The 17,151-nt window shown below is 42.2% G+C and overlaps 1 protein-coding gene across 5 annotated transcripts in view; it reads left to right on the top strand.

Moving 5' to 3' along the window:
- Nucleotides 1-17,151, top strand: part of PLCH2 (phospholipase C eta 2) — a 1,017,756-nt gene that overhangs the window by 731,889 nt on the left and 268,716 nt on the right. For all 5 annotated transcript variants that reach the window (XM_082273768.1, XM_082273764.1, XM_082273765.1 and 2 more), the window contains one exon: nucleotides 5,873-5,992. In XM_082273768.1, the coding sequence (XP_082129894.1) occupies nucleotides 5,873-5,992 (120 nt within the window). The remainder of the gene's footprint in view (nucleotides 1-5,872; nucleotides 5,993-17,151) is intronic.

Here is a 17,151-nt window from a genome sequence, read left to right as displayed (position 1 = left end):
AATTAAAACAAGGAATAACTAAATTAAAAACAAAGGACGGAAGGTATGTAGAAGAGAATAAAGGGCTAGCTGACTGCCTTAATGAATACTTCTGTTCAGTTTTTACAGAAGAAAAAGGAGAAGGACCTCCACTTGAAAGGATGACTAATGAATCATTTGATGCATGTGTCTTTACAGAGGAAGACATTCTAAGATTGCTGTCTAAAGTGAAGACAAATAAGTCACAGGGTCCTGATGGGATACACCCAAGATTATTAAAAGAGCTTAGTGGTGAGCTGGCAAAACCATTAACAGATCTATTTAACCAATCATTAGTAACAGGAGTCGTCCCGGAAGATTGGAAATTGGCAAATATCGTGCCCATTCACAAGAAAGGTAGTAGGGAGGAATCGAGCAACTATAGACCAGTGAGTGTGACATCAATAGTAGGCAAATTAATGGAAACCCTATTAAAGGATAGGGTTGTGGAACATCTTAAATCCCATGGATTGCAAGATGAAAAACAACATGGGTTTACTTCAGGGAGATCATGTCAAACAAATCTTATAGATTTTTTTGACTGGGTGACTAAAATAATAGACGGTGGAGGTGCAGTAGACATTGCATATCTAGATTTTAGTAAGGCTTTTGACACTGTCCCACATAGAAGACTTATCAATAAACTGCAGTCATTGAGCATGGACTCCCATATTGTTGAGTGGATTAGGCAGTGGCTGAGTGACAGACAACAGAGGGTTGTAGTCAATGGAGAACATTCAGAACAAGGTCATGTTACCAGTGGGGTACCTCAGGGATCTGTACTGGGACCAATTTTGTTTAATATCTTCATAAGTGATATTGCAAAAGGCCTCGATGGTAAGGTTTGTCTTTTTGCTGATGACACAAAGATATGTAACAGGGTTGATGTTCCTGGAGGGAAACGCCAAATGGAAAAGGATTTAGGAAAACTAGAAGAATGGTCAGAACTCTGGCAACTGAAATTTAATGTGGATAAGTGCAAGATAATGCACCTGGGGCGTAAAAACCCAAGGGCAGAATATAGAATATTTGACACAGTCCTGACCTCAGTATCTGAGGAAAGGGATTTAGGAGTAATTATTTCAGAAGACTTAAAGGTGGGAAGACAATGTAATAGAGCAGCACGAAATGCCAGCAGAATGCTTGGATGTATAGGGAGAGGTATAAGCAGTAGAAAGAGAGAAGTGCTTATGCCGATGTACAGAACACTGGTGAGACCTCACTTGGAGTATTGTGCGCAGTACTGGAGGCCATATCTCCAGAAGGATATAGATACTCTAGAGAGAGTTCAGAGAAGAGCTACTAAACTAGTACATGGATTGCAGGAAAAAACTTACCAGGAAAGGATAAAGGACCTTAACATGTATAGCTTGGAAGAAAGAAGAGACAGAGGGGATATGATAGAAACATTTAAATACATAAAGGGAATCAACTCGGTAAAGGAGAGCATATTTAAAAGAAGAAAAACTACCACAAGAGGACACAGTTTTAAATTAGAGGGGCAAAGGTTTAAAAGTAATATGAGGAAGTATTACTTTACTGAGAGAGTAGTGGATGCATGGAATAACCTTCCTGCAGAAGTGGTAGCTGCAAATACAGTGAAGGAGTTTAAGCATGCATGGGATAGGCATAAGGCTATCCTTCATATAAGATAGGGCCAGGGACTATTCATAGGATTCAGATATATTGGGCAGACTAGATGGGCCAAATGGTTCTTATCTGCCGACACATTCTATGTTTCTATGTTTCTATGTTTCAGCGTGCATGCCCCCTTCAATGCAACTGTGCTGTGCCCCCTTCAATGCAATGAACACTGTGCTGTGCCCCCACAATGCAGAGTTCAGCGTGCATGCCCCCTTCAATGCAACTGTGCTGTGCCCCCTTCAATGCAATAAACACTGTGCAGAGTTCAGCGTGCGTGCCCCCTTCAATGCAACTGTTCCGTGCCCCCATCAATGCAGAGTTCAGCATGCGAGCCCCTTTCAATGCAGAGCGCCACAGCATTGTCCCCAATCACTGCAGAGCGCCACAGCATTGTCCCCAATCACTGCAGAGCGCCACAGCATTGTCCCCAATCACTGCAGAGCGCCACAGCATTGTACCCCAATGATTGCAGAGCGCTACAGCATTGTCCCCCAATGATTGCAGAGCGCCACAGCATTGTCCCCAATCACTGCAGAGCGCCACAGCATTGTCCCCCAATGATTGCAGAGCACCACAGCATTGTCCCCCCAATGATTGCAGAGCGCCACAGCATTGTCCCCCAATGATTGCAGAGCACCACAGCTTTGTCCCCCAATGATTGCAGAGCGCCACAGCTTTGTCCCCCAATGATTGCAGAGCGCCACAGCTTTGTCCCCCAATGATTGCAGAGCGCCAGAGCTTTGTCCCCCAATGATTGCAGAGCGCCACAGCTTTGTCCCCCAATGATTGCAGAGCGCCACAGCATTGCCCCCCAATGATTGCAGAGTGCCAGCATTGCCCCCCAATGATTGCAGAGTGCCAGCATTGCCCCCCAATGATTGCAGAGTGCCAGCATTGCCCCCCAATGATTGCAGAGTGCCAGCATTGTCCCCCAATGATTGCAGAGCGCCACAGCATTGTCCCCCAATCGATGCAGAGACCAGCGTGCGTGCTCCATTCAAACTTACCTGGCGGCGGCACGGCTCAGCTTCTTCCTCCTCTTCTGCGGTGGGTCCTCCTCCCTCGTCTCGGCGGCGGGAACCGGCGGGCGGCCTCTCCTTTTCTCTGAGCGGCAGTGATGGTGAGTGACTGACGCACGCGCCAGCACCGCCCCCATTGCGACATCAGCGATATCCTGGATGATGATTGGTCCAGGCTGTAGACTGGACCAATCACAGCCAGGATACCAGAAAGTGGGGGTGTCCAACCACAAAGACTTGCACCCAGGATACCCCCCTACCCCCCAGAAGGCAGCCAATCGGCGCCTCTTCTGGGACGTAACCCCACCCCCCCCTAGCCATCAGTTCCTTGGGTTCAGGCCGGCGAACCCAATTTTTTTTTTTTATACAACTTTATTTGTTCGTTTTTGTTTTTTTTTTTTTTTCTTTTTTTTTTTTTTCTTTTTTTTTTTTTTCTTTTTTTTAGGGGTAGGGGGGCGGCGCCCTGGCGCCCCCTATGCATGGGCCGCCACTGCCTCTTCGACTTCTTCTATTTGCTGTATGCATGTTTAGGATCGGTAACTCAGAAATATTGAATCCAGGCACTTCCAGGCAGTTGGCATTTTTTAAAAGCAGTCAGCAATGGCAACATTTATGTTATCCTAGGTGTATTATCCTACCTATCCCAGGTGTACTTTAAAGGGTCAGTGAACCCTGGTGGACTGAGTCAGAGCCTGGCTCCTTATATGCAAACTCCCAACAGTAAAATCTCCTTGCATAATTTCTTATTGTAGTCTGTCAGATTTATGTGTTCCCACCCACCTTTGTGTCCCCCCGCTCCTCCTATTTTATTCTCTATAATGTAAAATAAATTAAAAATCTAACGGGCAGAATGGGACCTGCTCATAATAGGCACAATAGGGGCACAGAACCAGGAGATCTTACAAAGAGTTCCTAGAGATATAAGGTTGTATAACCCTCCAGCAAATACCTGAAACTGAAATAATCTATTTCAAGAGGGTTCCTAAAATGTGAGTTTGTATTTAGTGATAATTTAATTATTGTGAGCAGTCAAAAGGTCACTTGCTTAATTAATCTTTTCTATTAATGATCAAGCTGGCCTGGTGGACGATCACTATACAAAGTGGTAAGAATGCTTTGTTCTAAAGCACAACCTGTCTTGGTCTGCCCTTTGCCGTCTAGGAGACAAAGATCGGCTGGGACGTTGTACATGAACTCTTTGCAATGAGAAAATGATGAATTCTCCCTGGGATTAATTGGGTCACAAGGGCATAAAACTGCAAGCCATGAAAAGTTTAACATTTCCAGGTGTTACCTCGGCTGTTAGTAACACTTAATTATAAAGATGAAAACTTCTACATTTTGTATTTTTAAAAGGCTACAAGCTTGACATTTTTATAAATGGTACATAATGTATGAAGCATTCATCTGAATAAGTGAAGAGTCTTGTGTAATAAAATCCTTACTTCATAAATTATTACATTAAAACATGATTTTTTTTTTCTCTCTATTTCCCATGGTCTATTGTTGCTTGTGCAAAACATATTGATGAACCGCAGTCCCTTAACAACCTGGCTGCTGCCAGAAAATTTCTAGAGTAAAATATTTGATAACCTCTCAAAGCTTTGCCTGCCAGGGTTTTTGCTGCGATATAATGTTTTCTTCCAAAACAAATTTAGTGCTATCAATTTAGGGTTGAATTCAAAGCCTAGAAAAAAATAAAGGAAAAAATGAGTAGGAAAATGGTATACTTATACCAAAAAAGTAAAATACATCCTATATACGTACTCTAAATTGGAGCCTACAACTTGTAAATCTATTGAATGATAGATTGGAGCCTACAACTTGTAAATCTATTGAATGAAAGCTGTTTTTTATCTGAGCCATAGGAACAGACCATTGGGCACCATAGCAAAAATGTGATGCCCTCAGCAACCTTTCTCTGTGGCATCATTCTTCAGAGTATGGACTCTTGTACATGGGCACCCTGATCCATTGCAACAAAAATTCTAGCATATTTCCACCACCATGTCCAGATGATGCGTACACCCACCCATAGACCTGAATGGCTGTGCATGGCTGTACTCAAGTATACGCCATTAATTGCGTAATCACATGTATAGTGTATGGACTGTTTACAAGAATAGATCATTTTCTGTTCTTCTAACACACCCATACATTAAAGTGTTTACACATGTATCAGCATATACTGGTAACCAAATACAGCCACACTGTCTATGAATGGCTGTACACAGCACATGGGCTGTTCAGGTGAATGCAGCAGAATTTGTTGCACAGGTTCAGGGTGAAAGTTTCACTGAACTCAACATAAAGCATGTCTAAATCAAGGGAAAGTAGCAGAAGAGCTGTCAGCACAGTACACTACTAGGAACTGGTGCTGTGACTAGCAGTAATAGGTTAGTGGTATCAGTGTCCTCCCACCAGTCCTAGCAATACAGTAACAGGGGTCCCGCTGTTCAGATCTCAGCTTACCTCTGGATCTGGCTGGAGCAACTCTGGTCCTCAAAACATGGCAGCAGGCTTGTAGCAAGTGGTCGTCCACACGGGAGCAGCTATGTGCACACCTCAGTCTCTGCTCGGCAAAGTGGACATCCCTCAGTATTCAGCCTGTGGAAATACATCTCTTTCTCTTTATATCTTGGCATGCATTGGGAATTGTAGTCCAATAGTTCATTAACTGCTATAGTAAAGTTTATTTCCCGAACTTCATCTCCCATGATTCAATGCTGCCAGCCATCGAGTCTCAAGTTCTGCTAGTCTGCTCTCCCTGCTGGATGAAAGCAAGGTAGTGTTAAGTCCATTAGGAGACACAGAGAGCACCGCAGGACAGAAATCACACTCTGTCTCTAGCAAAGCACCTGGCTACACATGTAAAGAAAAATAAAAAAGGCTTGGAGAAATAGTCCTAAATTTCTAATTATTTAAAATATCCATTTAAATTAAAAAAAATGGAAAAGCCTTTTGATTTCTTTGTTCTGTGAATGGTGGCTTGAAAGGTAGATCCTTATTTGTAGGAAAGGCCGAATGTAATCTTTTTCCTAAAATTTTCACTCTTCATGTATTCCTAGGAAAGTTTGCCTGATACGTTTGCCATTTCAGTAAAAGCGTTACCAATATTGAACTTCTGTACTTGGTAATTTCTGACTCGCACCGATGTTTCCTACCTTAACTCCTGCTAAATATGGTTGAAGCAAACCTTTGATGAAGCTGACAAAAATGGAGATGGGAGCCTGAGTATTAATGAGGTTTTACAACTAATGCACAAACTGAATGTGAACCTTCCACGGCAGAAAGTGAAGCAAATGTTTAAGGTAAGAGAATGCGGGTTATGGCGTCCTGAACTTCTATTTCTGTGTTCTGTAAACAAATATCTTGGCTCAATAACATACAGAACAAATGTAGTCACTGTACATCCTAAATCTAATGTAAGCTTTAATATTGTAATTTAATTTTTAATGTTTTAACCCTGCATCTTTTATTAAAATACATGATGATCCCCCCATGATTTGTTACTCTTTTTTATATAGGCTTTTGATGGAGACTACAAGTGGCCATTTCAGCACACATTGCACAAGCATGGTGCACACTTGTCCCCATCATAAAACCCGCCCTGAGAAATGCCATAAGCTCAATGGAATCTCCGTGGCATGTTTTTGAACAGCAGCAGAGACCTAGACGGGGGTCATACCCTACCCCACTCCACCCAAAACAAAATGGTTGAGGCTGATTTAAAAGAATTAACGACGATTCATTGTAAATATCCGATCACGTCATAAGCCAACTCCTATTTATTTCTGCACATGATTTGGTATTCAAAGTGAACACAGTTACAATTTACTAAGTGAAGGGACTCTTCTCCTTTTAGTAAATCGATCTCATTCATTTAGGCGGTGTTGCTGTTTAAGCCTTTTACTGACAGAGCCTTTTTATGTTTTGTGCGCCCATGCTAAAATACACATTTTGCACATGAACATGCATGGAAAACCCTGAAACATTGTATATTTTCTGAAAGTAGAGACCCTGTAGAATAAAATGATGGTAGTTTTTTTTTTTTTTTTATGTTGCATGATATTTTTTTATCAATATTTTCATTAAAAAAATAAACCTATTTTCACAAATCCAATGAAATCCTTTTGTAAAATATAAAAGATGAAGTTGTGTTGAGCAAAAAGATACAAGATATGTCAAGCCTTAAAAACCCTGCAAAGCAGGGAAAAGCTGCAGTACCCAAAACTCTCCCTAGGTGATGCTTTAAAAGCTTTTATAGCTTATCAGTTTACAGTTAACCATAAATGATGGTCCTAGAATTATTGCTGTCACGCTGACGTGTAGCGATATGTAGTATTGTGATGTAATTGTCATTTCTATATGCATGTGCATCCTATATGCGTGTACGTGGGTTTTGGGGGCTTTTTAAATGGTTTTTGTGGTGTACTTTAATTTACTTTTTAAAATTGTATTTGAACTTTTTTTTTTTTTTCATATTAACTTTGCTATCCCTATGTAATAGTATAGTGCAGGTGACAATTTCTCTTTAAATGATTAAGTTCGCCTTTCCTAAATTGTTAGATGTTACACTGGAGTTCAGGGTGTAACATAATAATGGTGCAGCAGCCCCAAACTACCCCCCCCCCCCTTCCCCATTGTGATAGTGGTCTGGGGATCTTCACCCCGCACCCACCATCAGAATTAACAAACATGTGGCTGGGTGGGCAAAGTAATTTATTCACAGAGTTCTGTAAATGGGGGAACTACAACTACCATCATCCATTGCGACTAATGGCTTTTAGTTCTCAATAAACTACCAGGCAGCTAATGGGCACCTTCAGTAGTTCATTGATCCTTCCTCTCTTTCAGTAACTGCCTGCCCATACGAGTTACGGGCAGACAGCTGAACTGACAGTCTGCACAGGAGCCTGAGCATGCACCTATGATCTGCTGAAATGCTTTACAATTTTCCAATTAAAAAAATAATTAAAGCACACTTTTTTTTTTTTTTGTTTTACTTGCAAAAAGATGTACATTTATTATTTTTTTTTTTACAAAGGTGAACCTATCTTTTAAAGTAACATCAGGTGTCTCTCTGACCCCTAATGTAACCTCTGCACTCTGTTGAAGCTGAAGCTGTTGAAGCTGCTCGAGCATGTTGTTGAAAGCCCTGAACTCAGAAGTGCTCAGAGCAGACTGCTCATGGGTTCATATAATCTTAGGGAGTTCATAACACAGATGTTGACTGATCTCCCACTGCTCTACATCCTAAAACCCGCAATACCTGTCTCAGACACCCAGGAGGGGGGAACACATTTACAAGCATGTAGAGGTAATGGTAGAATCACTTCTACTTAGCAGCTGAGTTATAACATTTAAACAATCTTCTGGTTGCTGTAGCAGCAGCAAAAAAGGTTAAACTGTATCTAAAGCCAAAGTCTTCCTTTATGTTATGGATAGCATGTGAAATGGTTAGGCTTTCACTACTGTCTATGTCCGTGCTGGGGCAACTTCCCTTGACTTCTCTGTTTGACTTGGTGACCATTGTCATCAGCACCAAAACTGAGAGGATATCCAGATTTTGAGTTTTCACCATAACAGGAAGTTGAGAAGTTTCGGTGACAACTGTGAGAGGCTTTTTCTCATGTTTTATAAAGATTCTTCTCACATCCTGTAATATCTAAGGGACAGTAAGTAAATAGGAATCCCCCATATACAGTAGGTCACAAAAGAGGACACACACAGGAAGTAAAAAGAAAAGGTTAGACAGTAAGTGCACCCATGCTTACCCAATGCCTTCTATTCTTTGTGTCATTGACCCGGTCTAGAATGCAGATCAGGAGTTCTGACTTTACTCCAGCTTGGGTCATTCTGATGTATTGAAATTATTGGGTCAGTATAACACCCATCTATTTTTCTATTCTACAGTATAACACCCTGCCCCTGGCAACTAGTATTTCTAGAAGGAAGATGGCAACTTGTGTTTAATGTTGAAAATGTTTGAACTCTGTCTGCTTCACCTGTGCAAGAATGTTTTCCCTTTCCTTGCAGAGAAATTTTTCTCTTGTCTAGGTGCAGCTGTTGTGTTCTAGATTGTTAAATGATATATAAATCCTAGAAGGGTTTAGAGAACAGATCTGTGTCGGAAAACCTGTACATTGCGAGCAGAAGCCAAATCTTTTGGCAGCCCTCGCAGCTTGCTTCCATGTGATTGACACACTTGCTGGTGTCTGATCTTTGTTGCTTCTCAGATAAAGAGGATCAGGAGATGCACTGCTGGAGTCTACGTTTTATAGTCCTCAATGAGAAATACATGGATTGTCTGGTAAAAAATAACGAGATAAGGGAATGTTGGCGCATGTGAATCATATCGGTGACCTGTAGAGGAATATTCTTTATGTATGTGGATAGATATATATATATATTATAATAATAATTATGAGAGATATATATATTTATTATCTTCATGGTTACTGACAGAGCCTAGGGGGTGCTGCCAGTGTTCAGGAACTTTATCTACATTCCTGACTTGCATTGCCATCAAAGTAGTAGAATAAAGCATTCTTACCTTCTATATTCTTTTAAAATGAGGAAAAAAAAAGACTTAAAAGCTGACTTACACTCAGAACCTGCATTTATTAAATTTTCTTCTCATCCATAGTGTCAATCAGGGTAACAATAGAAAAAGTGTTTTTTTTTTTTTTTCTGTATGTGTAAAAATCAAAGATCTGTTCCCACCCCATTCTATTTCCACCCCATCCCCTGTTACTTGAACTGAACAATGCCTACCTGTTATGTGGTCTCTGTCAAAGGGTCTTAGGTGTAAGGTAGGTTCTACCTGAAAGTGATCGGTCAGCCTCTCCCTATTAATAGACTAATCGGACTTGCATGTCTGATTATCCTTTTTATATATATTTTTTTCTTTTTTCACCGCTAGAACTGATCATGTAAGACTAGTTGAACCTTTTTAGTAAAGACAGTAGTGATTTTTTTAAAAACCATATTTGCTGCTGTAATACCTTGTTCTAGCAGCATGTTAGAGAGTCAGCCCACTGCTCAATACAATGCAGCAGACCTGGTGTCCAGTGGTCCAACACACCCCCTGCCCAGTGTTCCAGTCAGTCACCAGTGCTAGTCAGGGAGCATGAATCCTGCTGATTGGAACACTAGGCAGGGAAGGTGTTGGACTGCTGATGACCCAGGCCACTGCGCTCTGTGTTTAGTTGTCCAGTTCTCTAGTATGCTGCTAGCGCAAGGTATTTTAATTCTTGCTGCAGCCAATAATATTGCTTAAATTTGGAGAAGTCACAATTACTACTGTATTATAGTAATAACTGACCAAGCTTCAATTGGGCTTTAAAGGCAGAATCTCCCACTTAGCATTTCATTTGAAAGCAAGAGCTATGGTTTATTTCAATATCCACAAATTCATCCTGCTAAGAGTTTGCAATATTTATTTTTTTCATTAACGTCTATATACACTGCTCAAAAAGAGTATAGCATCAAGTCAATTAAACTCCTGGGATATTGATCTGGTCAGTTAAGTAGCAGAGGGGGTTGTTAATCAGTTTCAGCTGCTTTTGGTGTTAATGAAATGAACAACAGGTCCACTAGCTGGGCAACAATGAGACGACCCCCAAACAGGAATGGGTTTACAGGTGGAGGCCACTGAAATGTTTTTTCCCTACTTATTTTTCTGACTGTTTTTCACTGACCAAACAATCAGAAACAGACTTCATGGGGGTGACCTGAGGGCCCAACGTTCTCCAGTGGGTCCTGTGCTCACTGCCCGGCACCTTGGAGCTCGATTGGTATTTTCCATTAATAGAATTGGCAGGTCCGCCACTGGTGCCCTGTGCTTTTCACAGATGAGAGCAGGTTTACCCTGCGCACATGGGACAGACGTGAAAGGGTCTGAAGAAGCCGTGGAGAACAATATTCTGCCTGTCACATCATTCAGCATGACTAGTTTAGTGGTGGGTCAGTGAGGGTCTGGGGAGGCATATCCATGGAGGGACGCACAGACCTCTACAGGTTAGACAATGGCAACCTGATTGCAATTCGGTATCGGAGGAAATCCTTGGACCCATTGTCAGGCTCTAGGCTGGTGCAATGGGTCCTGGGTTCCTCCTGGTGCACGACAATGCCAGGCCTCATGAGGCAAGAGTATGCAACCAGGTCCTTGACGATGAAGGAATGGATACCATTGAATGGCCCCCATGTTCGCCTGACCTAAATCCAGTAGAACACCCCAGGGACATTGTTTCGGTTCATCTGACGCCACCAGCTTGCACCTCAGTCTGCTCAGAAGTTCAGTGGTGTGTGTATGTGTGTGTATGTGTGTGTATTTATTTTTATTCAAACAATATGTGTCTAATTACAAACCTTCCCATTAAAACTACAACAGCTCAAGTAGAATACAATAATTTATTTTACCCATCTAAACAGCCATAGTACGGGCTTGGTCAGTATTCAGAGGCTAAGTCCTGTAGATGCTAAATATCACTGCTCTGTAAAACAGCGCCACTAGTATAAAGCTTCATTTACAAATGTGTGGCCACAAGTTCGTGCCTTATGCCCCATACATACGTGCAGATTATCTGCAGACTTTTGTCTGCAGACTTACCTTTTCTATGTAGTGCAAGGGCCTGCCGGATTGCATACAAATTGAAAGTGTTTAGGTTTGACCTCATATTATATGGTTTTGGTAAGTCTGCAGACAAAAGTCTGCAGATAATCTGCACGTGTGTATGGGGCATTAGGGTCCGGTGTATGTCTGTTCACTGGTTCAGGTGCAATTCAGATCAAAAATTTTCGCCGGAATTCACACCTGAATGGGACTCAAACACACACAGGACCCTTTTGCAATCTGCTCTATGGCTGCCACAGACCTGTATGTACTGGCTCCATTGAGAGGCGCTCACACTCGCATGTAATGCAAATTGGATACAGGGAAATGTGCATCCAATTCGCACATATGTGAACCCAGCCCTGTAGTCCTTTTAATAACCGATCCACCCATGGTGCCTATATACAGACCTGTCACTGAGTGTTAGGATTGGCTGTTGCTTCTGGTTGACATTACGAATAGACTGACCCCAGAAAGAACACACCTGGCATTTCTATCATCAGTTTAGTAATGTTTAAAATCTAACAACCAAAAAGTAACTATTTTAAACCTGTTGCTCAGACTTTGAACACCCCTCATGTTATTATTTTGTTGCCCTTATAGGATTTAGGTTTTATTAATGACACACAACTGATAAAGCTGTTGGACATTCCTGTGTCATGTCTATATTGGAGCTCTGCATTTGATATTCAGTAGTACTTGTTCACAAAACCCTGTTCATGTATTAAATGCATTAAGGGAAAAATCCCAAGTTTGTTTGTGATTTTGGAGCAATAATTACATTTAGTACATTTTCAAAATGTTGTATTGAAGAACTTCTGTGCTCTGGGTATTGCTTTGCTATGTGTCTGTCCATGGTGCTGAAATATGAATTCTCATTCAAATACACTGCCACAATAAAGGCTGCTCACCAATTATTGCATTTGCTCCTCTGGACGGAAACCTCTTTCAGGAATTCTAGTTGCAGGCAGGCTGTTTCAGGACTCCTCTCCCTGTGCTGGTCCTACCTGTTCCCTTTTTAAAAGAAAACGCCAGTTTTTTCTTTTTTTCCTATTTTCATCATACTGATCTGAATAGCTGAATGCTCTGTGGCCTCCTTTCAGCAGTTTCCCTTGATCAGAGATACCAGACGACATTGTCAGTTTTGGCAGGGTCTTAGGGCAGGGATGTGGCACTGCTGGAACACAGGAGGAGGGGGTGGGCTTCTGATGCGCCAGTTCTGAGTTCGCCCAAAGGCAGGCAAACACCAGAAAAAAAATCTCCAATAAATAAAAAAGAACATTGGCGGCCCAGCAAATTTTTCTTTTCATCGTCAGCAGGACAAGAGTACCGGTATGAAGGAGTAGGTTGGTAAGCAATCGTGGTCCAGAATAAAAAAAAAAAAAAGAAAGAGTGGTGCTTTTTTTTTTTATTTAGCGGCTAATCATGAAAGGTATAGACTGAATTTTCCACAGTCCCACATCACAAAGATTTTTTTTGTTTGTGCTTACCGTTCAAGAAATCTATTGAAGGCTCAGGCCTTGATGTCCCTCTTAGGAGAAAGAGTATATCAAAATGTCATCATACTGGTGTCAGTGGAGGGGGAGGGGCAGGGACAGGAGTTCTATTCAACCATCTTTATGGTTGAGGAACACTCTGAAAAATGATGTTTGATACTCATTCTAAAGTGTCAAGTCCATAGCTTACAAAGGGTTCTCTATGGATTTCACCTTCTCTGCAAGACAGATCCTTTCTCCAGGATGGTAAATGGATGGTATCTATGTACTTGGGAAGTACCTACTTACCTGGCCCCACACATCCAGCCTCCCAGAACTTCCTATGCCTGGCTGTGATATGAAAGAAGGAAACAAGATACTTTCAATTCAAGGCTCTCCTTTTTAGGGTAATGGCCAAAGCATTAACACCAATGTCTCTGCAAAGATTACAGTGAGTCAACAATCAAGACCTGTCAATGGCAACTTTCTATTTCTCAGAATTTTGCCTTGATCATCAACTGGGAAAAGTCAAACCTTAATCCTTACCCAAGTGATCATGTTCCTAGGTTACAGTGTGGATTCAAGGCAGAAAAAATTTTCTGCCACCGGAGAAGATCCTAAAGCTCTCATCAACAGCATCTAGAAAACAATCTTACAACCTGGTCTGCCATGTCATTAGTGGGCCTCATGTCAATACCAGCATTCCAGTAAACGCAGTCCCACCTCTATTGCCTGTGGTGTTGGAGAGAAGCCTCAGATCACAAGTGTAAATTCAGACTAGATTTATATCTGATTTGATCAAACTGAGTTGATGGGTCAAGGTGGAAAATTATGGATCATGTTGCATTGATCAGCAGCAGTAAGATGCCTTCTTTGTGAATTTGAGAGTATTTTGATCAGTCAGATTATGAGATTACAAGGTAAAACAGAGATGGGATCAATAATTTACAATCCTATTTTCCAACTATCAAATAAGATTGACTTCTCAGTTATATATCGGGCTCCTTTTACAGGGTTTTTTTTAAAAACAGGCAGTTGATCTGTAAATAAAGGTATTGGGTGCCGACACATGATGCCAATAAGCCAAGAAAGATCCTGCCACATCCCTAAAGCCTACAAAGTCCCAGGTTGGGTGTTTTCTCACGATACACAGTCCCCTGTGGGGCTCATTCAGGGTCTGATGTATTGGAACACCAATACCATTTTATTTTTCTTTTCAGGCAGTTGATCTGTGTTTTTTACCACCTCCCACCTTCAAGCCGAAATGGTGCTGCTTGGAACAGTAATGGCTGTGATGCTTTGCATTGTGGCGCAGACATTTTAACCCTACAATGCAGAGTTTGAAAAGCAGTGTTTGTCAAACTCCCCTATGTAAGTGAATATGACTGTGCCACGGCCATGAGCCAAAATCTTGGCTTTCGTTTGCAGCACTGCCCTGCAATGTAAAATTGTCTTCTGCCAATAAAAAAAAATGGGCATCAGCCTTGTTTTCTGAATGCCTGCTAACTTCCTTTCATTGCCCCCTGAAAAGCAATTCACTGCAGATCATTTTTCAGCAAGGTGGCAAATGGTGCCGCTAGAGTTAAAGGAGCCTCATGGGAGCTCTGACCATTGTCCTGATCATAATGTAGATTCTTTTTAAGTGATTAATATCATTCATTCAAGGTTAAATTGCAACATTTTCTTCATTGTTTAACCTTCAGCTATTATGGAACTTAAAAATGTGGTTTTTATTTACAATATTGATGAATATAGTTGCTTAGTTAGAAAATAACACTGCATGTTGTAATGTTAAAATAATATTTTAAAAACACCACATATATTTGACATTAGAAAATACGTTCGTCGTTCTACCCATGGAAGCATGGTTATTACAATGCTTGTCAAAGCAGATGTCTTGCTCTGTGCTTTCCCTTGACCTAATTGCTTAGTGTAGTTAAATTTAATTTGTATGTTGGCAGTAAATATCAATAGACATTGCCTTTAGCCCAAAATGAACAATACAATTGTTTGCTTTAGAAAACAAACCTGCTAAAGTGAATTTATAATGTTTTTAGATGTACAAGAGATCCTAACATATAGTAATCATTTTATTTAAAATGATTCTGTATGTAGTTTTATATTATACAGTATATGTACTGTTCATGCAGGCAGCTGTATTTTTCCATTCATATGTCACGTCTGCTTCTTGCTTTGTAGTGCTACACTTAATTATTCCTTCTCACAATGCAAGTTCGTGGATCAGCTGAATCCTCCCAAAAAAAAAATGTACTCCATGTGTGGCTGAGACCTTATCAGAGCAGTTGTTAGGCACTGTTGTTGAGTAATAATAGCAGCTTACAAATCTGGAACCAGAACTGGCCAAATTTTGATCCATGCATGGCAGCTCCAGTTCTATCGATCGACTCCTCACAAACGAGACGGTTGGAAAATTTTAGTTAGATCAGTGCTGCAGCAAGTAGGCTGCAGCACTGATCAGTGTAATCTGACAACGGGGAGGGGGTTGAGTCTCCCTGCTGTCAGAATACAATGACACAGCAGGGAGTATTTCTGCATCCACACCTGCTTGCTGAATGAAAAAACTGACCCATGCATGGGCAGCTTTACTCTACAAATTACTCCCTGTAGTGTCTTCTTTAATACTTAAAGTGTTAGTGTTAGGACCACCCTCCCCTCCAGTCCCCACTGTACTTATCTCTTGTGATGCTGAGCTGTCAGTGCCCACGCAGCTGGTCTAGCGGTCCCTGGATTTGAAATGCCTCCTCTTCTTCTCTGTGCAGCGCTTTTAGGATGGAGCAGAGCAATTCTCATTGGTCAGCGTCTGCACAGTGAATCGTTGTGGTCCATCCTGGAAACATTGCACAGACAAAGAGAAGTGGGAATTTCAAATGCCAGGACTGCTGGACCTGCTGACAAAGGTAAGTACAGCAGGGCCATGGGGTGGGTAGGGTGTAGGATAATTACATAGGTTGAAAAAAGGCCATCTGGCTCAACCAAAAAAAAAAACAGTATTGAAAACCCCACCATACAATCTCATAAACACAATCCTAAACCCATAGTTGATCTAGAGGAAGGCGAAAAACCCCAGCAAAGCATGATCCAATTTGCTACAGCAGGGTAAAAAATTCCTTCCTGATCCCCCGAGAGACAATCGGATATTCCCTGGATCAACTTTTCCTATAAATATTAGTACCCATTTATATTCTGTACACCCAGGAAAGAATCCAGGCCTTTTTTTAAAGCAATCCAGATTGCTAGCCAGAACCACCTCTGGAGGGAGTCTATTCCACATTTCATAGCTCTAAAGGTGAAGAAACCTTTCCATATCTGGAGACTAAATCGGTTTTCCTCTAGTCGTAAAGAGTGACCCCTTGTCCTCTGTGGTGACCTTAACCAGTTGTGGACCATAAGGATTTGCCCCCTTAAATACTAGGCCATTTTTTGCGATTTGGCACTACGTTACTTTAACCACTTACCGCCCGCCCGCCGTCATATGACGGCGGGACGGTGCGGCTATTATCCTGGGCGGACGTCATATGACGTCCGCCCATTCAAGCACGGCAGGCGCGCGATCGCGGGCGCGCCGCCGTGCACTGCCGGTGTCGGTGTGTCCCCGGGACACAGCCGGTCACCGGCAGGGGGGAAACAGCCAATAGGCATGGCTGTTTCCCACGTGATCGGCTGTGTTCCAATGACACAGCCGATCACAATGGAGGCGGCCGGGAGATGACCGCGCATGCGCGATCGGGAGCGCGCAGCGCGGTCATGTCGGTGGCACTGTGTTCCGTAGGAACACAGCTGTCACCGGCGGTAGTAAACAGTCACTGACAGTGACTGTTTACTATGTGATCGGCTGTGAATCCATTCACAGCCGATCACAAAATGTAAACACAGAGCAGTAACTCACTGTTACTAGCTCTTCTCTCCTCATACAGTTTCCAGTATGAGGGGAGAAGAGCTAGAAATAGTGAGTTACTGCTCTGTACACATGTACAAAGTAAAATCACACTAAAATCACAGTAATAAAGGTCCCCCCACACAGTCCTCAGCCCCCCCCAATGTCACCTGTCACCCAACAGTCACCTCATCAGTGCCCAGAAATTGACACCCATAACGTTCACATGTGAGCGCAGCGATCGCGGGCAAAATCACCGCGATTCTGCCCGCGATCCGGAAATCATTGCAAATTGCGGGACGCCTGTGCGTTGCCCGTGATTTGCAATAGCACCCCAAACGCTGTGCGATGTTGCCGCCATTTCCGCCTGCCGAATCGCAGTAACATCGCGCAAACATCGCATGACGCCCAAAAAAGTACAAGAGTTTCTTTGGGGCGTCATGCGTTGTTTGCGTGATGTTACCGCGATTCGGCAGGCGGAAA

This window comes from Pelophylax lessonae (assembly GCF_965119305.1).
Source record: "Pelophylax lessonae genome assembly, chromosome: 12".
Lineage (NCBI taxonomy): Eukaryota > Metazoa > Chordata > Amphibia > Anura > Ranidae > Pelophylax > Pelophylax lessonae.
The sequence above is the reverse complement of the archived record's forward strand: the minus strand, read 5'-3'. Positions and strand labels throughout refer to the sequence as shown.